The 27205-nt window shown below is 44.6% G+C and overlaps 1 protein-coding gene across 1 annotated transcript in view; it reads left to right on the forward strand.

Moving 5' to 3' along the window:
* Window positions 1-204: 204 nt before the first annotated feature.
* The window catches only part of SREK1 (splicing regulatory glutamic acid and lysine rich protein 1), a 252902-nt gene continuing 225901 nt past the window's right edge, over window positions 205-27205 (forward strand). The window contains 1 exon segment of the mRNA XM_030193208.1: window positions 205-538. Within this exon segment, the coding sequence (XP_030049068.1) occupies window positions 387-538 (152 nt within the window). The 5' untranslated portion in view covers window positions 205-386.

Genomic DNA, 27205 nt, shown 5'->3' on the forward strand with positions numbered 1-27205 from the left:
GGTTTATATTTAGTTTCTTAATCGGCAAAGGTAAAGCACTGAAAACTGCATCGATATCTCGCCTTAAACAATTTCAAGCATTTATTAACGCCAGGATTCCCAGGCGCAGGCGCACACAACTACTTTCAGCCAGCATGCCATGCAAGATTCACCGAGTCCTCCATGGCGTTGGGCGGCGCTCCATCGTCTTACTAATTGCCACAAGGGGAGAGCAGCTGGGTTGCGTGGGCGAAAAGGCCTAGCAAGGAAGCGACGTTCTTTCTCTGCCTCTGTGGTTGAACGCGGGCTCTGGGAAGACCAAAGAGGTGGAAAAGAACAGACACTGTGGCTCAGCTGTGACGCCATAGCGCGCGCCGCTTCCCTTCGGTGGAGGAGCCGCTGCCGCCATGAGCGTCTCGGGTTTGGGTTTGGGCTTCAACCCCAGTCCCACTACGGTCATCCAGGTCACGAACCTGTCCGCCGCTGTCACCAGCGAGCAGATGCGCACCCTTTTCACCTTCCTGGGAGACATTGAGGAGCTGCGGCTTTACCCCCCGGAGTAAGTGGAGGGAGGAGAAACGAGGGGCATTGGGCCTCGGCTGCCCTGTGGGGAAAAATGTGGCGGTGGAATGATGAAACGGCCTGAGGAGGGGGCTGGGAGAGTGGCGCGGAAAGTTGATGCGTAGGGACAACTGTCAGCGACCTGTTGTTATGCGTTATAATCTATATTGGTTAGGGCTTTTTTTGTTGTTGTTGTTTCATGTGGTCAGATCCTGTGTTTTACTGTCTTTACGCATGCTCTCAAGCTGCCTGTACTGATGGCTTACAATATAGTTTGTTTGTTGTGTTTCACGTTTCTGATTAAGAGGCATGCGTGTTTTGTTATCACGCTAGTTCCTTTTTGTTTTCTGCTGTTTGTGCCGTGTGTATCCTTCAGGTGTCACTTGACGAGATTGTTCTTTCCCCCTTCAGATTCTTGGGTAAAGTCGTGTGGCTGTCCTAATAGTGTGTTCGAATGTATAGAAATAAAGATTAATAAATAAAAACAAGTTACGCCTTTTTATCAGTGTAACCATATAATGTTGCTAGCATTCAGGAGGATGTTCTAACTCCTGAAAGTTAGTCAAAAAGTTTTAGCCCGATAGAAACTTTGCTTTTTTTTATTAACCGTTATTTCTGTATAGGGACATTACTACCCTTGAGCAAACCCTGCAAAATGCTCAGGGCTGCCTGAAGTTGCACCCTCCTCCCCCACACAAAGGTCTAACATCTCTTATCCCCCCCCCCCCCCTTTGGGGTCTGCATCGTCTCCCCCACCCTCCCCACAAAACACTGCAGGGCTGAAAGCTGCTTTCTGTCCAGTGGAGCCTTTTCTCTTTGCGTCAAGCCTTTAAGCTCTGCGGGACAGAGAGCAGCTTTCAGCCTTGCCTCTGTTGTGACCTGCCACAGCATTTTGCAGGAGCAGCTGGGAAGGGGAGATAGATGCTGGACCCGTGCAGGGTTCTGTTTTAGAGATGTCAAACCCATGGGAGGAGGAGGAGGAGAGGGAAGAGATGCTGGACTTGGAGGTGGTCCAGATCTCTCTCTCTCTTTCCTCTGGTCCCCCCCCCCTGGTCCAGCGTCCCCTTGTACAGTCTCTCTTTTTTTCCCTTCAGTCCCCCCCCCTCCCAGGATGACCACCAGCTGTCCCCTCTTCACCTTCGGTCCAGGTATCTCTCTTTCTTGCCTTCTCTCTCTCCCCTTCTCTCTTCCTTCATCTCCCCCTTCCCAGGTTCAGCATCTGCCCCTCTGTTTTCCCTCCCCTTTGGTCCATGTCTCTTTGTCTCTCTCTCTTCAGCTCCCCGCAGTCAGGCATCTACCCCCTGTCATCCTCTCCCTCTTGGTCCAGGACTCTCTCTATTCCTTCTAGTCCTTTCCCAACAAGGAGGGGGACAAGAGGGGGCAGATTGTGTACTGGGGGAGTTGGAGAGAGAGAGACCTGGACCAAAGGAGAAGGGAAGCAGAAGGGTAGATGCTGGACCTGGGAGGGGGAAGCTGAAGGAATAGAGAGAGAGACCTGGACTGAAGGGGAGGGTGAAGAGAGGGGGCAGCTGGTGGTCCTTTGGGGGTGGAGACCAAGGGGGAAAATAGAGACTGTACTGGAGGGAGAGAGGAGAAAAGCTAGACATGGGAAGGGACAGGGACACAAAAGAGATGTTAGCTCTGTAGGGAGCATAGGAACAGGGACACAGGGTGGGAAACGCTAGACAGGATGAATAGAGGCATATAAGAAAGATGGCTGGTTGACAGAACAAATGTCAAAAGGACAGGAGACCCTGGAGAGATTTAAGAAAAAAAAAAAACCCAGAAGACACTAGGACCAAAGCAACACTCGGACAATAAAGGTAGAAAAAAAGTATATTTTCCTGAATTTATTAATAGTGATAGGTCAGCTTTGGGAAATGTGCATCTTCCCTGTCCTCCTTTCCACCGGTCCCCACTACCTTGGGAGTGATGGTGTTATGGGGAGCCTCTCAGTTTTCTGCCTGGGGCCCCAGTCAGTTCTTGCTACACCACTGTTTCTATACATTTCAGATTTGTAATGGTATTGCTAGATCAAAAAGGAGGAGCTTTTAAAATCTGCATGTTGGTATAGTCTTGGCAGTGAAATATAAATTAAAACAAAAAATGGAACTTAATTACTCTGAGTCAACCCGTGGCTGGTATTGCACTAGGGAATTTGGTGACAAGCTTTGCTTTCTTATGGTGATGTTTAAGATGGATATATTTTATTCTGGGATTCTGGTGGTTTGTTAAACACTTCCGATTGATATTTAGGTAAGAAAATCATAAAAGGTGTGTGCTTGGACTCATTTAATGTTTTTATGTATGATTTGAATGAAAACAAGATGTAATATTGCTATTTTAATTTAATGAATGACATGAGACAGATGCATGTTGGACAGGGCTCCCCATTCCTCTGCAATCCCCACGAACGCCATCAGCGCCCTTGTTTGGCACGCTGTCCGGTGAGCATTGGGGAGGAATAGTTAATGCCCTGTTAAACATGCATTTGCATGCTTCTTGCGATCAGAGCCATTGTTTCATGAGCTTGCAGGCTCTGATCATTGGCTGGGAGCAAACGCAGTCGCTAGTGTGGCACTAATAGCCTCTAGCGCCCATGTTTGCTTCTGCATAGCAGGTGAGATCAGGAAATAGACTAGGTCAGCCACAGGTTTAAAACAACCTTACAGCAGTAGCAGCTCAGGGCGAACTCGGGCAGTAAAAAGTGCAGCTTTGGAGCAGTAGCAGGGTAAGCAACAACAGCACACTTTTTAGAGCCATCTTAGTTCTTTTTTTTTTTTGTGGGGGAAGTGTAAAGTAGGAGAGAGGATATGCTGGAAGGAGATTCGGGGGGGGGGGGGGGGGGGAGAGTGAAGGAGGCAGGGGTAGGTGTGGGGGGAGGAGGAGGAGGAAAAGCCAGGTGGTAGATGCAAGAAGATGGGGAATGAGCTAAGGGGACAATTAGGCAATGGCTAGGAGGGAATAAGGGAGAGAGAGCAGAAGAAACGAGATGATTCTGGAGAAGAGGTGGGGCTGGATGCTGAAAGGGGGAGGATGGAGAGCAGATGCTGGGTAGAGAAAGATTGCATGGGGAAGGGAGGAAAAGGCAGAAGAGATGCTGGTTCAGGAAGAAGACAAGGAGGGTTAGATAAGTACATAAGTATTGCCGTACTGGGACAGACCGAAGGTCCATCAAGCCCAGCATCCTGTTTCCAACAGTGACCAATCCAGGTCACAAGTACCTGACAAGATCCTAAAAAAGTACAAAATGTTTTATGCTGCTTATCCTAGAAATAAGCAGTGGGTTTTCCCCAAATCCATTTTAATAATGGTCTTTTCCTTTAGGATGCTGTCCAAACCTTCTTTTAAACCCCGCTAAGCTAACTGCTTTTACTACATTCTCTGGCAACGAATTCCAGAGTTTAATTACACATTGAGTGCAAAAATATTTCCTCCGATTTGTTTTAAATGTACCCCTTCAAAGAAATATAGTAGATTGGTGAGGCAAGATTTCCCTTCACGACGGGGTTGCGGGGATCCCTCTCTTAAAGGTACTGCTTTGTTACTTCCCAACAGTCCAATCCTGGGCCGGTCCAGAGGGACGCCAAGGAAGGAGAAATTAGACCTTACCTTCTGATTTGCTTTCCTTTAGTCCCTCCGGACCAGCCCAGGCCCCTCCCGTGGTCTTGGCTCATTTTTTATTTTGATTGTTCGGAAGCGTAGTTTATTGGTTGTCTTGTTCGTTAGCAGAGTCTGGGTCGGAGCTGCTCTGTGCATTTCACTTTGTTAAAAAAAAAAAAAATCTGACAATCAGAAAATCCTGGTTGTCAAACATCTTCCCCAGGGCGGGTTGTGTTTGCCACTATGAGACGCAAGGCTTTGGGTTCTGTTTCAAGCACGTTATTTCAGTGCTTGCATGGCTGCTCAGATCCTCGTGCCACAGAAGATTGTCTCCATTTTTTCCTGCTTTGTTATTCAAATACTGAGTCTAGGGTCACATGGCCAGGGCTCTTATTGGCTCCCAGAGTCAGAACTTCTCAGTTTCTACCTGCTGGAAGGTGTGCACAACCCAACAGACCAATCCTGGGCTTGTCTGGAGGGAGTAAAGGAAATAAAATTAGCAGGTAAGGTCTAATTTCTCCTTGTTCCACAGAAGAAATAACTCCTAAAATGGAATCTGGTGTGATAACTGATGGCTTCTGAGAAGTTGCGTGCCTGCATGTTGAGCTCTCCTGATGGCTTATTCCATTTTGCTCCGTTCCTGAACTTGGTGAGACAGGGTTTAGTTGCAACAATGGTAAACCAGCATTCTCACAGTTCACAACACTGGTTTTCAGTGAGTCATGTATGAGCAGCTGAGACATTCCAGCAAAATATCAAAATCAAGAGACAAACTACAATTCATTAGCGTCCCTCCGGCCTGGCCCAGAAAGATACTGATCGGTTGTGCACTCCTTCTAGCAGGTGGAGACTGAGAATTCTGACTCTCGTTAGAGTCAATAGCATCCCTGACTAGCTATAGTAAGATTCAGTATTCTCAGTCTCCAGCAGGTGGAAGGTGGTGAGCCCTTAAGTCTCCTTTTCTTCTTGTTTAATATTTAACTATTTTCTTTCCCATTCCTGTTTAAAATGAATATATTTATTTATTTGTTGCATTGTATCCCTTCGTTAGTGATAGAGTGGTTGAAGCAATCACGTGTAAAAGAAAAAAAAAAAGTTCGGTTTTGCCAAGTTTTTTAGAGTTTCGTTTCCTAGTGTTTAGGATGGATCTTTGTGGTATGCCTTTTTGAACAAGTTAGTTTTCAGTACTGTTCGGAAGATTGTTAGGTCGTGCATTGTTTTTATGACATTTGGTAGCGTGTTCCATGTTTGCGTGCTTATGTATGAGAAGCTAGCTGCATATGTTGATTTGTATTTCCTTTGCAGCTGGGGTAGTGGAGATTCAAGAATGTGCGTCCTTTTTGTGTTCCTGGTTGGTAAGTCTATCAGGTCCGACATACAGGCCGGGGCCTCGCCGTGGATGATTTTATGGACCAGGGTACAGATTTTGAATGCAATTCGTTCTTTTAGTGGGAGCCAGTGTTATTATCTCTATATTCTTCTGTGCAATGGTTTAAAATAAAATTTAAAAAAGAGGAAAGTTTTGTTAATAACGGATGCTGAGGCCTGTGGGGGTTCTTTTCTAGCCTCGGGGGTGTTACACTCAGGTGGCTGGGTCCCTCCCCCCATGAATATGACTACCTTCTGACTTCTGTTCTTAGTGCCATTTTCTGAAAATTGGCTATCCGTTCAGCACTAACCTTAGCCTCTTCGAGGGAAGGGTGTTTTGAGGATAGGTCGCATTGCTTTGCTGTGGTAAACCAAAAAAAAAAAAAAGCGCCAAATAAGCAAAGCAGCTCAGCTTCAGGCTTGCCGTGTATTGTATTGCAGCGGTATTTACTTCCCCTTCTCTTTCGGAAGCTCTTTTTTATTTCTTGGGCTAAAAAAAAAAAAGTGTGCTCTGATATCATGGTGGAGAAGTTGCGGTGCTGTGTAGTATGCCAGCGCAGGGGCTTATGGTGTCTGGCATTTGCAAATTTTGTATTGCCAAGGAGGTTCCAACTTTATCAGAGTCGGGAACTGTATTGGCAACCACACTTTCATCTCTGGTGCAACGAACTGTTCAGTCTCAGGCTCCGGTTGTGGCGGGAACGTCCGCCATTTTCCAGCCACAGTCCTCAGTGTCAGGCCTCTCTTCTTTAGCTTCACAACAGCCCTTAGATGGGTCTTTGGGACAGAGCCACTCTGGAAAGGCTTCTTGCTGTTCCTGTTCCTCCCTCAGATATAAGAACAGGTCGCTATCCCATTTACTTTGTGGTTCCAAAAAAAAAAAAAGAGGGGTCCTTTTGACCAATTTTGGATGTCAAGGCGGTGAACCGAACTCTCAAGGTCACCAGTTTTCGTATGGAAACTACATTCGGTCACTGTGGCTGTTCGTTCAGGAGAGTTTCTCACGGCTCTAGATTTGACGGGCTGCATATCCTGATTTGTCCTTTGCACCAAAGGTTTCTTCTTTCTGCTGTTTTGGGCCAGCATTTTCAGTTTTGAGATCTTCCTTTCAGTCTTGCTATGGTTCCTCGTACCTTTACGAAGGTATTGGTGGTGGCAGCAGCTCTCAGAAAAGAGGGCATTCCGGTCCATCCTTACCTGGACGATTGGTTAATCAGAACAAACTCATATCAAGAAAGTGTGCAGGCCATGGAGCATTAAATTTTTTCAATCGCTTGGTTGGGAGTAAACCCTCTCAAGAGTTCTCTGGTGCTGTCTCAGACTGTCATTTATTTTGGAGTTTCCTTTAATACTCTGCAAGGCTGAGTATTTTTGCCTCAGAACAGAATAGCCAAACTTCAGGATCAGATACAGTCCCTTCTATGCATGCCGGTCCCATGTGCGAGAGATTATCTTCAAGTATTAGGATCTGTAGCGGTGACAGTTGAGGTAGTTCCTTGGACCAGAGTACATATGTGGCGTCTTCAAAACTCCCTATTATCCTGTTGGTCTCTGCAGACAGTCTCTCAAACTGATTCTTGGGTCTCAAGAGTGACAGAGTCTCCGTTGGTGGCTTCGGATGCAAAATCTGGTCAAGGGAGTTCCTTTAGACCAGTAATGGCGAACCTATGACAGGCGTGCCGTCGCCTCAGCCAGTTCTAGCCCCCCCCCCCCCCGCTCTCCGAGCACCAGGGCCCACCTCCGAATAAAAGTCATACCTGGTCGGGGTTAAGGTGGCGTCGACTGCAGCAGCAGTAGTAGTGAAAAGCTTGCTGACTCGGCGTGCCTTCGGCCTTCCCTTCTGTCTCTCAAGCTCTGGTCCCGCCCTCATTTCCTGTTTCCGCAAGGGCGGGACCACAGAGCTTGAGAGACAGAAGGGAAGGGCTGAAGGCGTGCCGAGTCAGCACGCTTTTCACTGCTGCCGCCGCCACTGCCTTAACCCCGACCAGGTATGACTTTTAAATTTCGGATGGGGGCCCTGGTACTCGGACGGAGGGAGGAGGGCGGGCTGCTCTGGAAAAGCTTTTGTCTTTGACGCCATTGGTTTTCTTTGTCAGACCAGCCTCCGTGTAGGGTTGCTGGTGTGTTTTCACTATGACAGCACTGCAGGATTAAATAAAACACCGTTCCGTTTGTGGGGCACAAAGATTGGCTACCACAGTAGTAGGAAAATGCTGATAGGAGAGAGTCATTGAATGAGCAGCATTCTGGTTCCTCCCACGACAACCCTGGAACTGGGAGGGAGGGAGAGGGGAGGGGGGACCCTGGCCCTGGAACTGGGAGAGAGAGGGGACCCTGTGGAACTCAGAGTTAGGGGGGATCCTGTTGAACTGGGAGGGAGGGGGACCCTGGAACTTGGGTGGAGGGGGGACGAGAGGGGGAGGGGGAATGGCACTTTGCGATAAATAATTAGATTTTGGGTTGCTGTTTGGGCACTCGGTCTCTGAAAGGTTCGCCATCACTGCTTTAGACTCTCCTCAGTGGGTCATAGTGACAACCGATGCCAGTCTCAGGAGTTGGGGAACTCACTGTCTGGGACATATTGCTCATGGTCTTTGGTCCCAGAAGGCGACGTCCTACTCTATCAGTCTTTTGTCAATGAGCAATCCGTCTCAATGTGATGGCAGTGGCATACGTCAATCGTCAAGAAGAGACGAGAAATCATCATCTAGAACAGGCATTTGACAAAGTATCTCATGGAAAGTCATGGGATAGGAGGCAATGTTCTATTGTGGATTAAAAACTGTTTAAAGGATAGAAAATAGAGTAGGGTTAAATAGTATTCTCAATGGAGAAGGGTAGATAGTGGGGTTCCGCAGGGGTCTGTGTTGGGACCACTGTTTTTAACATATTTATAAATGATCTAGATAATGGGAATAACTAGTGAGGTAGTTTAAATTTGCTGACGACACAAAGTTATTCAAAGTTGTTAAATTGCAAGAGGATTGTGAAAAATTGCAAGATGACTGTACGAGATTTGGAGACTGGGCATCCAGATGGCAGATGATGCTTAATGTGCGCAACTGCAAAGTGATACATGTGGGAAAGAGGAACCAGAACTATAGCTATGTAATGCAGGGTTCCACGTTAGGAGTCACCGACCAGGAAAAGGATCTGAGTCATAGTTGGCGATACTTTGAAACCCTCTGCTCAGTGTTCTATGGCACCAAAGAAAGCAAATGTTAGGTATTATTAAGAAAGGAATGGAAAATAAAAACGGGGATGTTATAATTCCTTTGTATCACTCCATGGTGTGACAGCACCTTGAATATTGTGTGCAGTTCTGGTTGCTGCATCTCAAAAAGGATATAGTGGAATTAGAAAAGGTACAGAGAAGGGCAACGAAAATGATAAAGAGGATGGGACGACTTCCCTATGAGGAAAGGCTGAAACAGCTTGGGCTCTTTAGCTTGGAGAAAAGACGGCTGAGGGGAGATATGATAGAGGTATATAAAATACTGAGTGGAGTGGAAAAGGTAGATGTGAATCGCTTGTTTACTGTCTCCAAAAATACTAGGACTAGGGGGCACGCAATGAAGCTACAAAGTAGTAAATGTAAAATGAATCGGAGAAAATATTTCTTCACTCAATGTGTAATTAAACTCTGGAATTCATTGCCAGAGAATGTAGTAAAATCAGTTAGCTTAGCAGGGTTTAAAAAAGGTTTGGATATCTTCCTAAAAGAGAAGTCCATAAGCCAAAACAGCCTTGGGAAAATCCACTACTTATTTCTGGGATAAGCAGCATAAAATGTATTGTACTATTTTGGGATCTTGCTAGGTGGTTGTGACCTGGATTGGCCACTGTTGGAAAGAGGATACTGGGATTGATGGACCTTTGGTCTGTCCCAGTATGGCAACACTTATGTAACAGGACGGGGACTCATGTATTGGGTGGAGCTCCATCTCTTGAACTTGTCGGCCTCTCGTGTGGCAGGGACTTCGAATGTCCAGGTGGACTTTCTCAGTCGTCACACTCTAGACCCTGGAGAATGGGAGCACAGTGCAGCAGCATTTCAGATGATTATCAGTCAGCGGGGCTTAGCAAACATGGATCTGATAGCTAAAACGAGCAGCTTCAAAGTGCCTTGGTTCTTCAGTTGCTGGAACGATCTCAAAGCAGAAGCATAGATGCTCTTCTACAGCCATATCCGTCAGATCTTCTTTATGTGTTTCCTACGTGGTCCCTCTTGGGGCAGCTCATTCAAAGTATCAAGAGGCACAGAAGTCTGGTAATTCTAGTAGCACTCAGTTGGCCTCACAGACCTTGGTATGCCAACCTTGTACAACTCACAGTAGACTCCCCTCTCAAACGTCCGGACTCTGTAGACCTTCTAGTTCAGGGGCTGTGAATTAATCCAGATCAGCTCGATTTTATCTTACAACTTGGCTGTTGAAAATGCGAGGTTAACAAAGAGAGGTTATTCCTCCAATGTGATAGTTATGATGCTTTGTTCGTGATGTCAGTCAACTTCTCTGAATTACATTCGCACGGGGTATTTTTTGAGGCTTGTGCCAATCGATCTTTTTCTCCGTTTCGTGCATCAGTGGTCCAACTCTTAGATTTTTTACAAGAAGGTTTTGATAAAGACTTGGCAATTGTTTCGCTTAAGGTGCAGATTGAGGCATTGTCTTGTTTTTGAGGTAGAATCAAAGGGAAGTCTTTGACTAGTCATCCAGATGTCGTTCGTTTTCTTTGAGGTGCGGGGTTACTTTGTCTTCTGCCTAGGGTGTGGTTCCCCCCTCCCCCCGTTGGAATTTGGCAGTTCATACAAACATTACGGACTTCGGCTGGGGAACCATTTAAGATACCCACTTTAGGCTTAGGAACCTAGGATAAGCTGCCCAATCGTCGGCTTGGGAACCTTGATGAAGAAACCAAACTAGAGGCTTGGGATCCTCATCCAAGAAACCCACCCCTGGCTGGTATTGCACAGCTATTGGGCGTGACCCCTATGGCAATGGGGTTACTGGTTCAAGTTCTTGAACTGGTAGTGACAATGTCACCATGGACCAACTCAATTTAGGTACTAATAATGTCTGTATAAAACAAAAATAATAGAATGCATGTGATGTTGTGATAGCAACATCCTCAAATTTGTCCCTATTTCTAGGGCCTTATATGCCAGCGATGAAATACCAACCCCACTTTTTAAAGGGGTTTGAAACATGCTCTTTCTAGTGAAAATGATTAAAAAGAGTTTCCAGAAGGTCTTTTTTTTGTAAAAGTGGGCTAAAAATACCCTATTTTTGGCGTTTTTGCAAAAATCATCAACTTTACACTCACTTTGTGAACTAATGGAAAATATTAGGAGAAAAAAATTTTATATTCGAAAACCTTGTGTTGATAAGTTGTTGTGTGCAAAGTTTCACGTTTATCCCACCTTTAGTTCTAGAGATATAAAAAGCCAAACTTTACAATTTTTTTTGTGCTGCAAATTTTTTGGACCAAGTTTGCTCCAAGTTTTCTAAATGGAAATCGCTCATGAAGATTTTTTAATTATTTTGTTTAATAGAGCGCAAAAAGTTGTACAAGATGGCCAAGCTCTCAACAAAATATTGCCGGAGATACAGTGTCTCAAAGTTGCCGAAATCTCGGAGTCATACCATAGAAGGCTGCAGTATGGGGTCAAACAGATTACTATATCTCAGCAAGTATTGCATCGGTGAACGTAAAACTTTACCAATGTTCATTGGGGACATGTATGAATGTTCACAGAAAATTTCATCGAAATCCGTGATGGTCGCGCAGGGACCACCAGACCACTTGACATGGAATGACCCTCCTACAATTTGATATGTTCAGCGCTTTTGACATGGTTGACCACAGCCTCCTTCTTACTTTATTAGCTGAATTCGGTGTTGGAGGTAATGTTTTAGAATGGTTTCGAGGATTTCTCTTTTTGATCCTATCAGGTTAAATAAAGTTCATTCCTCTATTTCACTACCTTGGAGATCTCAGTGTGGAGTTCCTCAGGGCTCCCCCCTATCACCAACCCTATTTAACATTATGATGACTCCACTTGCAACGGCCTTATCCAACCATGGCCTTGAACCCTTACATCTATGCAGATGATGTAACTATCTACATTCCCTTCAGGTCTTCCTTAGCCGAAATCTCAGACGCAATTCAGAACAGTTTTGCCATCATGGCCAATTGGGTGAACACATTTTAAGTTCATGTTTAACAAGGAAAAAACCCAATGCCTCATTCTCTCCTCCCAGTTCAATAAATCCATGCCGAGCTCGATTGCGGCGCTGGATTACACCCTCCCTATTGCAGATAGCTTGAAGTTGCTTGGTGTCATTTTGGATTCCCACTTGTCTCTCAACCTCCAAGTAACATCTATTACGAAAAGAATGTTCCTCTCCATGCGGTCACTTAAGCGCATCAAGCAATTCCTACCATGTGATCTTTTCCGGACTCTAATCCACTCTCTAGTATTGAGCCATTTCGATTACTGTAATGGGATTTATACTGGGTGCAAAGAACACATCCTAAAGAAACTTCAGACGGTGCAAAATATGGCTGTGAGATTAATATTTGGAAAATCGAGGTTTGAAGCAGCTAAACCCCTTAGAGAGAAACTTCACTGGCTCCCGATAAAAGAGCGTATCAAATTCAAAATCTGTGCTCTAACCCACAAGATCATATATGGGGAAGCTCCAGGAATTCCATAAAGCCGCCTCGAACCTATCTCACTCTCCACTACCCTAACTGCAGGAATCTGAGATACAAATTGCTCTTCATCTCCTCCTTTTGCTTTGCTAGTCCTCATTACTGGAATGCTTTACCATCTACTTTAAAGGAGACTACCGACCACAATCTGTTCAAGAAGTCCCTTAAGGCTTATCTATGTGGACTTATCTATGTGGTCAAGCATACTCTTCTGTTATTTAACTTCCTACCGGCCCACGTTTGTATCTCCTGTTGTTTGCTCCCCTCCCACGATGTTTCTTATTCTCTGCCCCAACCTTGAATTTGTATGATGATCTTTTCATAAATGTTGTTAGCCACGTAGCGCCCGCCATAGTGGGAATCTGTGGGATATAAATGTTCTAAATAAATAAAGGACTCGACACAGGACCTGTGTTTCAGCCAAATGGCCTGCCTCGGGACTCATTTGAGTAAATAAATGAACAAAATCTTCGAGGTCTTGTCTTTTAGCCTTGTGACATTAAAGATTGGTCTTTAAAAAGACCCTTGTGGTAGTATCATTAATGGTAGGTAAAATCTGCATCTTCTGATCACCAGGCTTAGACTGCAAATGATATGTAACCTGTCATTACAATCCTCCATAGTACCTGAGGATTGGAGGGTGGCCAGTGTAACACCAACTTTTAAAAAGGGTTCCAGGGGTGATCTGGGAAATTAGACTGGTAAGCTTGACTTCAGTGATAGGCAAAATAGTGGAAACTATTATAAAGAATAAAATTACAGAACACGTAAACAAACATGGTTTAATGGGACAGAATTAGCATGAGTTCAGCCAAGGGAAGTTTTGCCTCACCAATTTGCTTAATTTCTTTGAAGGTGTAATAAACATGTGGATAAAGGTGAGCCGGTTGATGAAGTGTATCTAAATTTTCAGTGAGCTTTTGACAGAGTTCCTCATGAGAGACTCCTGAGAAAATTAAAGGGATGGGAGGCAATGTTCTGTTGTGGATTAGGAATTGTTTACAAACAGAGGGTAGATTAAATGGCCATTTCTCAATAAAGGAGGGTGAATAGTGGTGTCCCACTGGGACCGGTGCTATTTAACATACCTATAAATGATCAGAAAGGACTAGGCAGGAGTGCCTCCTTTTCCCCCTTCTATTCTTTTTATCTCTGGTGCCTCTTTTATGTCATCTTCGAAGTTTTCAGGAGGTGTGAGGACTGGAAGTGAAGAATACGGTCATGAAAGTATTGGCGTTTGCTAACAATATGCTCTTGACCCTGTCTGAGCCCCAGTCATCGTTACTGGCTATGTTGCATTTGATTGCACAGTATGGGCACTTACCAGGATTTTGCCTAAACTTAACTAAATCTTGAGCTCTACCTACACATGCTGACATCTGTTATGTGTGGCAGGGGGAATTGGGCGAATGGGCAGTTTAAAGTATTTGGGCGTTATCATACCTGCTAATTTATCTATGTTGTATACTTGTAATGTACAACCCTTATTTCATAAGTTACTGGGGGTCTGGTGCTCACACCCCGTATCGCAGTTGGGGGCATATTAATCTGTTTAACATGATCAGAGCTCCACAGTGTCTTCCAGATGTTACCTCTGTATTTAACAGTTAGATGAGCACAAGTTGCACAGAGCGTTGCAGACATATTTGTGCCTGGGTCAGAGAGCCAGACTTCCCATGTCTGTTCTTCAGAAGTCCAGGGTACCAGGGGGATTGGGATTGCTTAATATGTGATATCTGACAGTATCCTGTGCCATGCATCATATTAATGACTGATATAGGGAAACAGATTTCTCAGTGACTTCTTTAGAGACCGTTTTTTTTTTCGGCTGACCATTTTAGCTGGGAACTACACACCATATCAGGGCTCTCTCCCTGCCTGTTGCGACATAATATTTTCTGTGAGAGCGACGCGGAGGTGGTTGTGCAAGAGTCATAATTTTTTAGCAGTATTGTTGCCCTTCCTCTCCATTTGCTTCAATCTGGATTTTCTGCCTGAAATAGACTCAATCACTTTCTCTTGCTGGTAACCCCTTGATCAAAAATTTCTATCGCATCTTAACAGAAGAGGGAAGAGTGAAACCACTTACAGACTTGTGGGTAGCTTTCTGTACCCAATACTGATTGTTGTGTATTATCAGATTAATCACTGTGAATTACCTTGGGAACACCAATGCAGATAGGTACAAGAGACTCTTAATGAAGCACTGATGCTTGGTTCTAGAATCAAGTTCCCTTGGTTTTACCACCATAAATACTTTCAGTACTTGACGGAGGATCAGGACTATGATAGCCTGGCCCAGCAGTGGTCGGCAGACCTCTCAGTAGAGATAACCGGGACTCAGCTGAAAGACAGAATGCATAGTGTTCAGAGACAAGTGTGCCAAGCAGCCCTCTGAAAGATGCACTTCACTTGCACATTTCTGCTGCTCGGGCCCATAAAGCGACTTTTCATGTGACTGGTTCCTGTCTAAAATGCCATCATGTCCCAGCCACCCTTGGTCATATGTTCTGAACCTGTTCTCTCATTTCATTCCTTTTGGAGACTGGTACTGTGTAATTCTTCTGATCAATGGGGCTGCACTATGCCCCTGCATCTATTTCTATTATTTACATCGTCCAGATTATTTAGACCCATTCCTTGAGGGCTAAAGGGATATTTGTGTCATCTGGAACTGATGGCTAAACGGGTGATCTCCTGCTTTGGTGACTTGGAGAGGCCAAATGATTGCTCCTCTGGGGGTATAGAACATTTAATCAGTGCAAGGAGCGCGCTTCCAGCAGATATGGAAGCGGTTTTGGGCTACATTGCAACCAGTAGCCCGAAGTAGACTTCTGAAGTAGATATACATGCAGCTCTAGAGTTGGAGGAGGGTACAGGTGGTGGTGGGGGGAGGGGGTTAGGTGTTCTCACTTGGCATATCTTGGAGTGTTCAGTATTTGTTGTGCCTGTTTGGTTGATAATTTGCTGCTAATTTTTGTCCTTTTGTAACCTTTAATAAAGATGATTTAAACATAAATGATCTGGAAATCAGAATGACAAGTGAGGTGTTTAAATTTGCAGATGACACAACTATTCAAAATTGTCAAAACACGTGCGGACTCTGAAAAATTGCAGGAAGACTGGGCACCCAAATGGCAGATCAAATTTAATGTGGACAAATGCAAAATGATGCACATTGGGAAGAATAATTAGAATCACAGTTACCTGATCCAGCTTGGGAGTCAGCATCAGAGAAAAAGATCTAGGGGTCATTGTACACAGTACGCTGAAATCTGCCCAGTATGCAGCGGCCAAAAAAGCAATGGGATGCTAGGCATTATTAAGAAAGGGATAGTAAATAGGACCGAGAATATTATAATGCCTCTATTGTTCCATGGTGCGACTTTGCCTTGAGTATTGTGTTCAATTCTGGTCGCCATATCTCAAAAAAGATATAGCAGAATTAGAAAAGGTTCAAAGAGGAGCAACCAAAATGATAAAGGGGATGGAATTACTCATATGATGAAATGCTTAAGATGTTAGGGCTCTTCATCTTGGAACACAGATGGCTGAGTGGGGATATAATTGGGGTCTACAAAATCTTAAGTGGTGTAGAATGGGTAAAAGTGAATCGATTTTTTTTCACTCTTTCAAAAAGACAAAAACCATGGGACACTAGATGAAATTACATAGAAATACTTTTAAAACAAATAGGAAATATTTTTTCACTCAAAGAATAGTTAATCTGTGGAACTCATTGACTGAGGATGCGATAACAGCAGTTAGCATATCTGGGTTTAAAAAAAGTTTGGACAAGTTCCTGCAGGAAAAGTTCATAGTCTGTTACAGTGAAATCTCGGTTTTCGTTGACTTCGGATTTCGTCGTTTTCGTGTGTCGATTTTTTTAGCGAAAAATTTGTCTCTGTTTTCTTCAGTCGCCTCGGAATTTGTCGGCGTGCCCACGCTGCTAATTTTGCGTTCTCTTGTGGCGTTCTTCTGGGGCGTTGTTTCTGGTTGTGGGATCACTGCCTGCTCTCAGATGATAAAAAGTTTGTTGTTTTGCCCACACTGCTGCTTCTGGTTCAGTGTCTCTGCATAACTGCCTGCTCTTAGATGATAAAAATGTTGTCGTTTTGCCCACACTGCTGCTTCTGGTTCAGTGCCTCTGCATAACTGCCTGCTCTCAGATGATAAAAATTTCTTCATTTTGCCCACACTGCTGCTTCTGGTGCAGTGCCTCTGCATAACTGACTCGGTTTTTGTTGGTTTCGGTTTTCCGTGATTATTTTTGGACGAATTATTGACGAAAACTGAGGTTTCACTGTATTGAGGTAGACATGGGGGATGCCATTACTTTACCTGGGATTGGTAGCATGGAATGTTGCTGCTATTTGGGTTTCTGCCAGGTACTTGTGACCTGGATTGGCCACTGTTTAGAAGCAGGATACTGGGCTAGATTGAACATTGGTTTGACCTGGTATGACTATTGGTTATGTCTTTTTGAGGTTGGGCTTTGCTCTCAGGGACTGGTCTGTGGACCTTCCTCTGGTGAACCATAAAGGTCTCTTTTCCTCTTCTCCCTCTCCCTGCCGGCCCCAGGCTCTAGTCCACAGGCTTCACTTGTAAGGCCAGACAGCTGTGTCCCTAAGGGGCCTCATACAGTGGGGGTGAATAGTACTGTCCTACCCCTCTCCCTCACCCGATTTTACCACGTAGAACATCCCTCCCCCTGCAGATCTCAAGAAAAAGGAGTTGAGGTAGGATGTACATCTTTTTGTGTCAGTTTTGCCTGCCTTTTTCAGGTTTTAACAGCACTCTGCCCCCCCCCCCCCCACCATTTTTTAAAAATTAGATACCACTTCTTAATTGAATTTAAACAGGAAGCCAAAGAGCTGAATGGGGCAGGCCTGGGCTAGGCTCCCATTGTTAGGCAGCAGAGAGAGTGTTCCTGCTGGGAGGTAGGGAGCTGTGGGGTATGTGGGAGCCAGTGAGTTAGTTGTGCGTCCAGCTCCTGCTACCCTTTTTGTGATGGGGAAGAGCAAACTTCTTCTGTGGGTGCCTGGATGCTGCATGACTGCTTGTGGAGATTGGCAGCATGCTCCCATGGCTCCTTCTGAAGATGTGATTTTTGGCAGGAACAGCACCCATTTTGTTGTCAGACTGCCAAAACCAAGCCCTATGCAGTTTGCTTCAGAGCCCTTTGGAACTGAGGACTAGGTATCTCTCCTTCCCCCATTGGGATTGGGGGAATTGGGGAATGGTGATAGAGGGCATCTTGAGAGCCTGGGGCCCATTATGTTGTAGGTCCTAACTGATTTGTTTTAGAAGGGCTCTAGAGGAGTTTAAGTATTTTGTTCTAGGTCCTTCAGGGGTCCTCCTGCGGGCCAAGGTGATTGAGAGGTGGCCTCTTCTGGGATTCCAGACCAGGCTTTTCAGTGAAGGCTCTGATCATCAACTGAGCTAGTTCTGCCTCTGTCCTCTGTAGAGGACATCTGAGGTATAAATGATGTGGAGGACGAGGGCTCTCTCCTAGGGCATGCCTCCCTGAATGAAATGGAGCTATGCCTTGGAGCGTGAGGACTTTCTGTTGATGAGGCTTATTCGTAGGGAAGAGCATGCTCCTTTAATTGAGTATGTTTCTTTTTCTCTCCACTTTTTTGCACTTTGCCTGAGAGGAGCCTACGGATGGAGATCACACCTTGAAGTTATTTGCAAACCTTCTAGGCCCTTCCTGTTTTCATAGTTTCCTCTCCCAGGTGATGGTAGTGGAGTGGGAGTTGCCAGGTGGGGTTCTCAGGCAAGGCCAGTGTTGGTGGGTGGGGGGCAAGCAGGGCAGCTGCCCTGGGCCCCACAGCTCCAGGGGGCCCTGCAGTCATCTCTTACCCTTCTTCTCACTATGGTCCGTCTCCTCCATTCTCCTCACCTTCCCGGTCTTCTTGAAAAATCATTTAATTCTTCTCAAGGGCCCCGGTGCGGCAGCCATTCTCACAAGCTGCCTGTGCTTGCAGCTGCTGCAAACCTTTCCCTCTGCTTCGATCCGCCCCCTCTGACGCAACTTTCTGTTTCCGCTTGGGTGGATCACGGCAGAGGGAAAGGTTTGCGGCAGCTGCAGGAATTACGGAATCATGTGGGAGAGGCGGTCGAGGGAAAGGAGATGAATTAGAGGAGGATAGTAAGTACAGAGATAGAAATGTGGTAATGAGGAGTAGATGAAAGATAGAAGGGAATAGATGGCTGGGGAAGGAGTGAGATGGGAAATGGGAGAGCTAGAGAAAGGCAGACGGTAGGTAGCTAAAAAGGAGAAATGTGAGAGAGGGGATGAAATTTGAGTGGACTGAGAGGCAGAGAAGAGGGAGGGACAAGCTAAAAGGAACGATCAGTCTATCAAGAGACAGGTGTAGTGAGGGAATGAAACAAGACAGGAGAGAGGAGAAAAGACAAATGGACGGCAACCACTGGAAAGGGAATTATCAAAAGACACAGGAAAGCAGAAGAAACAAAATGGGAACAACATATTGGAAAATAAAATATCCAGACAAAGGTAGAAAAATGTATGTTTGTTTTTTTTTTTAATTTTGAATTTATTAACTGGAATATGTTAGCTTTGGGGATATGTGCAACAAAAGTCTTTGTATTGTGTTCAGTGGTTTAGCCAGACTACTGATATGGGACGTTGGGAGGGGGCAGTGTCCCTGAGCCCAAAGTGGTTGGCCACCAAATTTTCTCCACACCCTCCCCCATGTCTCCTGTCCAAATGCAAAATATAAATACCTAAGCTGGTGGGGATTCCCAAGCTTTGCCAGCTGAAGACCTCTTCCTCCAGTGTGGCGGCCAGAACTTTCCAACCACTGCAGCTGGTGGCAGCTCGAGGACACAGCTTCTAGCTGAAGAGCTTGGAGATTCCAGTCTGCCAGACTGGAGGAAGTTGTCTTCAGCTGACAGGGCTTTGGGATCTCCCACCAGTCACAGAAGGAAGGTGGCTAATTTTGCGGGGGGGGGGGGGGCTGGTACTAGGACCCCAGTGTGTTCACTACAAAAAGTGTATGTTTGTTTTTATTTAGCTAGTTTTTATTTTCTGAGTTTAATTTATTGGGGTTCCCAGTTCAGTTTCTCTTTGTATTGGGGTCACAGACCCCCTTCTTAATGTCTGCCCTCGGCTCCAACATGCCTAAAACTGGTCCTGTACTCAGGAGCACTAAACTTGTCAGCAGAGTGGTATATCAAATACAGACTAAACTATCTCCTTCCTTAGGAGGATCTCGACAGGTTTCTTAGTCTTCTAAGAGTGGACACTGGTGATGGCAGTTGCCAAAACTCCTATTGCAGTGGAGAGCTGCTCATCCCTTGGGGATTCTCATAAATACAAGGTGGAGTTGTTTCTCAAGCAAGCCTTTAACACATTGACTCTTGGTTTACATATGGCTTCTGTCTGTGATGGTTAGTTGGCCACAGCTGTTCTGTGGTGGATGCATCAATTGTCTGCCTTGCTGCAATGGTCAGGTTGCAGTTTGGGAGCTGCCTTTCTGGTGGATGTTACGTTGAGCATATATACTCTCACTCGGTGGCAGCTGTACTGGTGGTGCACAGACAGTTGTGCTGGCAGCGTTGATTGGCAGATACAGCTTCCAGGACCCATTTGAGTAAATAGGCCTTTCAAGGTCGCTTGTTTTTTTTCTGCAAGAATTAAGAATCTGGGTGAGGCTCACCCACAGTACTTCATTGGACAGAACCAAGTCTGGATCTTGGGGGGCTACATTTTAGGCCTATTGTAAGGATTGGTCTTGGTATTGGCAGAATAGGAAAGCTGCCTTTGTCTCATCACAAGTTTAGAAGGTATTTACCATGGATTAACCTTCTTTTCCATGGCCTTCCACAGGTCCCTCTGAGGATTCGCGGGCCATCTCCAGATGGGGGGCAGGGTGTCGTCTTGCCCTGTTCAACAAGGAGTGGACCCTTATCTCAGACCAGTGGGTCCTGGAGGTAGTCCATCTGGACTACACCTTGGAATCTGTAGAGCTTGTTCCTGATTCTGTTATGGTTCTCTGTTTTCCCCTTAAGGATAGAGCAGTTTATTTATTATTTATTTATTTGTAGCATTTGTATCCCACATTTTCCCACCAGTTTGCAGGCTCAATGTGGCTTACATTTGCCATAATGGCAGTTGCCATTTCCGGGTAAACAGAGTTACAAATGATTTGGTAAGTTCTTGCTGTTAAGCTTTTGAACCATCTTAGTACGTTGCCTCCAATTCCGAAGTGAATCTAGTATGTTTGGGAGTATTTGGTGGCTGACCATGTCGAATGTGCTGGACATATCAAATTGTAGGAGTAGAACATTGTTTCCAGTTGCAATTAGTTGTTTACATTTGGTTATGAGAGTAGTTAGCACTGTTTCTGTACAATGGTTGGATCGAAATCCTGACTGTGATTCATGTAATATTGAGAATTTGTTTAAGTAATTGGTGAGTTGTTTGGTTACCATGCTTTCCATTAGTTTTACTATCAGGGGGATGGATGCTACTGGTCGATAATTGGTTGTGTCACTTAGTTTTTTCTTTAGATCTTTGGGTATGGGTGTAAGTAGTATGTTTTCTTTGTCCATGGGGAAGAGTCCATGTTGTAGCATATAGTTCAGGTGTTCCCTAAGGTCAATTATGAAGCGTTTGGGGGCGACCCTTATTAGACTGCTGGGGCAGATATCCAGTTGGAATGGGTTTTGGAGAATTTGTTGAGTGCTTGAGTGATGGTTTCTTCAGTTAGCAGGTCAAAGTCATTCCAGGTTTGATCTGCTGGGTATTCACCAGGAGTAGGGTCCAGGCAATCCATAAATTTTTTTGTGGTGTTGAGTGGTAGTGTGGATCGCAGTTTTATAATTTTCTTATTGAAGTACTTGGCAAGTTGATCTGCCGATGGGGTGTCTGTGCTGGCTGTGGTGATCGGTGTGGTGTTTATTAGTTTATTCACAAGTTGGTAACGTTTATGTGCATCTTTGTATTCTGGTCCTATTTTGGTTTTGTAATATACTCTTTTGGTTTGTCTTATTGTGTATTTGTATTTTCTTTGCATTTGTTTCCAAGCTTTGTGTGTTTGTTCATTTTTTGCCTTCTGCCATGCACGTTCGAGTCTTCTGACTTGAGATTTTAGTTTTTTCAGTTCTTCGTTGAACCAAGGTATTGAGTTCTTTCTGTATGAGGTTCTGGTTTGAAGTGGTGCTATGGTGTCTAGTATGGTTCTGCATCTATTGTCCCATACATGTAGAAATTGGGGTGAGTCTGTTGTCCATTCGTTGCTATAAAATTGTTGCCAGAATATTAGAGGGTCTATTATGCCTCTCGTGGTGTAGGTTAGTTGTTCTTGTTTGTTTTGAGATTCTTGTGTTCGCCAGTGAAGGGAGATGTTTATTCTGTAGTGTTCGGACCATGGTGTGGTTGTCCATTCTGTGTCTATTAGTGTGAGGTTTAGTTCTGGTGCAAATTTATGTGTAATATCATCTAGTGTGTGTCCTTTAGTATGGGTGGGTTGCATATTTGGCCATTGGAGTTCCCACAGTTGGAGGAAATCTTTGCATTCACCTACGTTTGTTAGGTTGGTATCTTCAAGGTGAAGGTTGATGTCTCCTACTATAAGAAGGTTTTGGGTGGAAACACATGCGTTCGATACGAAATCCATAAAGTGTGTTTGGCAGTCTTGCCAGTTGCCTGGTGGTCTGTAACACAGGATAAGGTCTAGGTGGTCACGTAAGGTTGGGTGGTTGATTCTGACTGAAGCTATTTCGAGTTGACTCCCTGTTAGGGACACTTGTTCCAGTTAGGAGTGGTGGAGCCTTTGTGGGTATCCAGGCAACAATTCCTTTCTGGCAGCCCGCTTCCACCACACCCTACTCCGACAGCTGAAGTTCTCACCAGCCTAGTCCATAGCCTTATATCTTGTACAAAATAAAAACAATAACTCACAATTTACTTAGAAATAAAAATAGAACATATATTCCAAAGGAAAAGAATAAGTTTAGTTCAGCAGCACAAGCGCAAGGCAAGTTTAAAATATAAAAGAGAAATAGTTAAGAGGCCAACCCATTTAGCCAGCTTTCTGACTGCGGGAAGTACTAAGCCCCCCCCCCCCCCCCCCCCGAATCTCTCACTCATATTTATACAGTACTTATTATACAATAATCCGGAAATTAATTACCATCTTAACACATCCCACTAACCAATCAGCTGTCCACACATGCTTATCCTCCCCAACTACTAGAAACTTCTCTCCCACCCATACTTTTGTCACAAATTCCATGCCCCCTCCTCATGCTACTTCAGCTTTTTTGTATCCCGTATCCAAACTGTAACTAAGTTATTTTTGCTGTACAAGCTGACCTTTTGGTTGGCTAGCAGACTTTTCCAACTTTCTCTTTTCACTATCTAAATATGTGGTTTCATACTGTATAAAACACAGGAAATCGGATCCAAAGATTAACGTAAAATCTAAATATCCATTGAAGTTATCTTAATTACATTGGACCACTCTATATACATGTCCTTATCTTCTAAAAGCTTGTAGCAAAGTTCACGGTCAATAAATTCTTAATGTCATGCACAGTATCTTGCCCTAGACATGAGCTTAAACTGGTCAGCAGAAAGTTTTGTTCCATTTTCATGATGCTCCTCTCCCTCCATGATCTTAAGCAAGCTTCTATAACTGTATCCAACCCACACACCATCTGTGTCACAGTGAAGGGTCAGCTTCCCCTTCGCCCATCGCTTGCTCAACAAATCACGCTAAATATGTAAAATGTTTTTGGTTGCAGTCTGATAAGAAGGGTGTGGGAGTTGCAGTTTTTTGTCTGCACAATTTCACCACAGATTCACCCTGCAGCCTGTTCTAGTTAGCAAGGGTCGAAAACAGCGCACAGAATAGTAGGGGGGGGGGGGGGGAGGAGAGGGATGAAATAAATCTTACAGGTAACCCTTGTTTCATTATTCAGAGGGGTGCTCTGAAAATACAAACATTAGGGGACCGAGCCCCCCCCCCCCCCCCCCCAAGCTCCCTACACCTGTTTCAAGTCAAGACATAACATGGGCTGTTATTCCATTTATTTTGTTGTGCCCAAGAAGGTGAGGTTCCTTCCAACCTATTTTGGATCTGAAGGGAGTTGATGTCTAGCTTGAAAATAGAAAGCTGCACAGGAACAAGGATTGCAGAAATCCCATGGGGATGGGAGAAATCATCACAGGTTTTCCTGTGGGAGGGTATTCCAAATTTCAAATTTCTTGTGTTGTTAGTGAGGCTAGGAATGCACTGAAATAAGCTATTGGAGTACCAGCTCTACTGCTCCTTAGAAATCAAGGCTTTGCTGTTCTGTAAGTACAATATACACATTTGCTCTAAGCTATCTTGCCAAAAATGTCAGTGACAAGTGGCTAATCCTGTAATGGTTTGAGCCTTTAAGAATAATCAAGTCTGCTCTAAAAATACTTTCCCTATTTTTTTTCCTTTGCATCCTTAGTGCTGGAAGTGTTCTTTATTCTGTATTGTACCTTCCCTGGCTGCCTTTCTTGCACTACTGCATCAGTTGTTTTTCAGCAGTCAAGCAGAAAGTGTATCTGCTTCACACAGAATATTTCATTCCTCCTCCAGCCCAATATGCCATTTTCTTTTCCCCAGAGTCTAAAGTATTTATTCTTAGCATGAGCAATAGAGGCAGCTTCCTGGGGTGTCCTGCCTGGTAATGGAGAGCTGTGAGAGAAGCCACAGAAAATGTGTGCTGGGAATGTTTAAATAACTTTTAATGTAAAATGCATGTTCTTAGTCAGATGAGGAGAGAGGAAGTTTTGCAAAACTTAAATGTAGCATTTCTTCTCCATTCTCTCCCTCTACTGCATGTGTTTTCATTTTTCATTGCACTTGTCTTTTCATGTCAGAAGATTAGCTTGTGATTTTTTATATGTCAAAACTTATAAAGATAATTTTTGCGGAAGCGGTCAAAACTAGTAACACATTTGATGCGTATGTACAGTAATGTGAAAGTTCCTCACCCCCCCCCCCCCCCCAGTTTCCCTTTTTATTGCATATACGTCACACCAAGTGGTTTCTGATATTTAAACAAAATGTAGTACTATTTTATTTGATTTTATTTACCGCCTTTTTGAAGGAATTCACTCAAGGCGGTGTACAGCAAGAAAATTCAAACATAAGAAATAGACAATTACAGTAGTAAAAATATTTAAACAGCAATACAAAGTATGGCATAGTATGCTACATTACAATGTCAATACAATACATAATAAAACATTTTCATAGACAGTCTAGAGCAGTGATGGCGAACCTTTTAGAGACCGAGTGCCCAAACAGCAACCCAAAACCGAATTATTTATCGCAAAGTGCCGGTACTCATTATGGGCGGGGTCACCACATATGACTCCACCCCTATGATAGCCACACCCCTTACACCAGCCATGGCGCATATAAACAGACATCATTGAAAATATTATACTAGTGTAGGAGAAAAAAATAACATGATTTTCTTCCATTATAAATCATTTCTGTAAGCTGTTACAGCTCCAGTATGCCCAGTGCAAAATAAGACAGCAGATGTAAATTCTCCAATTCGACATATTCCAAACACTAAAATGAAAATAAAATGATTTTTCCTACCTTTGTTGTCTGGTGATTTTGTTTTTCTATCCATATTGGTTCTAGTCGCTGATTCTGCTGCTCTCTATCTGTTCTCTTAACTCCGTTTCCAGGGCTTCCTTTCCATTGATTTCTTTACTTTCCTCCTTTCTTCTTCATTTCTTGCCCTCCATCCATGTCCAGCAACCATCCTCTCCCCTCCAGCCACAAATGTCCAGCAGCCCTCCTCTCCCCCCTGCCCTACCTCGCAGCACCCACCATCAGGCCTCCCTCCCACCCAGCACGCAGCAACAGCAGCAGGCCTCCCTCCCACCCAGCACCCACCATCAGGCTTCCCTCCCACCTAGCACGCAGCAGCAGGCCTCCCTCCCACCCAGCACCCACCATCAGGCTTCCCTCCCACCCAGCACCCACCATCAGGTCTCCCTCCCACCCAGCACGCAGCAGCAGGCCTCCCTCCCACCCAACACCCACCATCAGGCCTCCCTCCCACCTAGCACCCACCATCAGGTCTCCCTCCCACCCAGCAGCACACAGACAACACCAGTCTGGCCTCCCGCTCTCCCTCCAACCCAACGAGCATCAGGCCGCCCGCCCGTCCGTCCTCCCTCCCTCCCAGCACCAGGAACCCCCCTCCTCCTAAAATTTAAAAAGCGTACCTCCTCAGTCGGTGTTAAGGCGGCGTGCGTCGGCAGCGAAGTGCCTGTGCTTCGCTCGACGCACCTTCGGCCTTCCCTGTCTCTCAAGCTCTGGTCCCACCAGACAGGGAAGGCCGAAGGTGCGTCGAGCGAAGCACAGGTGCTTCGCTGCTGACGCACGCCGCCTTAACCCTGACTGAGGAGGTACGCTTTTTAAATTTTAGGAGAAGGGGGGTTCCTGGTGCTGGGAGGGAGGGAGGGCGGGCGGGCTGTTGCTCATTGGGTTGGAGGGAGGGCGGGAGGAAGGCCGAACTGGGAGGGAGAGTGGGCGGACCAGCGATGGCAACAGCGCGCGTGCCAAGGGAGAGGGCTCTGCGTGCCCTCTCTGGCACGCGTGCCATAGGTTTGCCATCACTGGTCTAGAGTATAAGCAGAGATGGAACATAGATAAGATAGAGTAACAGGAGTAAGAAAATAAGGGGATTAATTAAAAGAAAGTTGCAAATGAGGTCAGAAAGTGCTTGAACCTTATCTTGTGCACATGAAGGGAGGTTCCTTCCAGCCTAATTTGGATATGAAGGGAGTTGATGTCTCGCTTGAAAATAGAGAGCTGCACTATGAGACAAAAACCAACTGAGTACATACGTTTTTAAATTATTCCTTAAATAAATGAAGTAATAGTTATCCAAGACCATAATCACCCATGTGAAAAAGTAATTGCCCCCTAAACTTAATAATTAGTTGAACCACCTTTAGCTATAATTGCAGCCAAATGCTGCTATAATTTGATATTAGTTATTCAGATTGTTATTAAGGTATCTTAGTGGTCTCTTTACAGAACTTTCTTAATTCAGACCCATACATAGATTTTCATGTATGAACTGCTTGTTTCAAGTCCTTCCACAGCATCTCTGTTGGTTCAAGACAGGACTTTGGCTAGGCCAGTGCAAAACTTCAGTTTTATTTCTCCTCAGCTATTTAGATGTAGACATGCTTTTGTGTGTTAGATCATTGTCTTGCTGCTTAACCCGGTTACTTTTATGCTTCAGCTCACGGACAGGTTACCAAGCATTCTCCTTAAGAATTTTCTGGTACAGCGTGGAATTCAGGGTTATTTCAATAATAGCAGGTTTCCAGGTCCTAAGGCAGCAAAGCATCCCTATTCCTTCACACTAACACCACCATGTGTGATTGTTGGTATGATCTTACAGTGGAATACTTTATTTGTTTTATGCCAGTCATAATGGTACCTGTGTTGTCCACAGAATTCTACTTTTGACCTGTCTATCCATAAAAAGATATCCCAAAAGGCTTGGGTATCATCCAAGTGTGTTTTTGCAAATGTAAGATGAATATTGCTGTTACTTTTGGATAGCACAGTTTCCGCTTTAGAAATAAAATACCCTACAATACATTTGGCATCTGTATCCCACAATTACCCCTAAGAGAAAACTAGGCATTCTTAGGAAAATACATTATCTGGTAAATATTGAAATGTTAACAAACATTTACATACTTTCCAAGAAGGTACGTTTTTTTTTTAAAGTATTTTTCTGAATTGTTTATAATTGGTGAAGATCTTATAACCACTGGGAAAGAATTCCACCAAAAAGTAGTTTGATATGAAATTCGACTTGCAAACACTCCTCTTTATACTTGACCTTCTTAGTGTGAATAATGTAAGACCATATAAGATCTCCTTGAAGAATCGCAATTTCTATTTGACATATCTAC

Source organism: Microcaecilia unicolor, chromosome 2 (genome assembly GCF_901765095.1).
Source record: "Microcaecilia unicolor chromosome 2, aMicUni1.1, whole genome shotgun sequence".
NCBI lineage: Eukaryota > Metazoa > Chordata > Amphibia > Gymnophiona > Siphonopidae > Microcaecilia > Microcaecilia unicolor.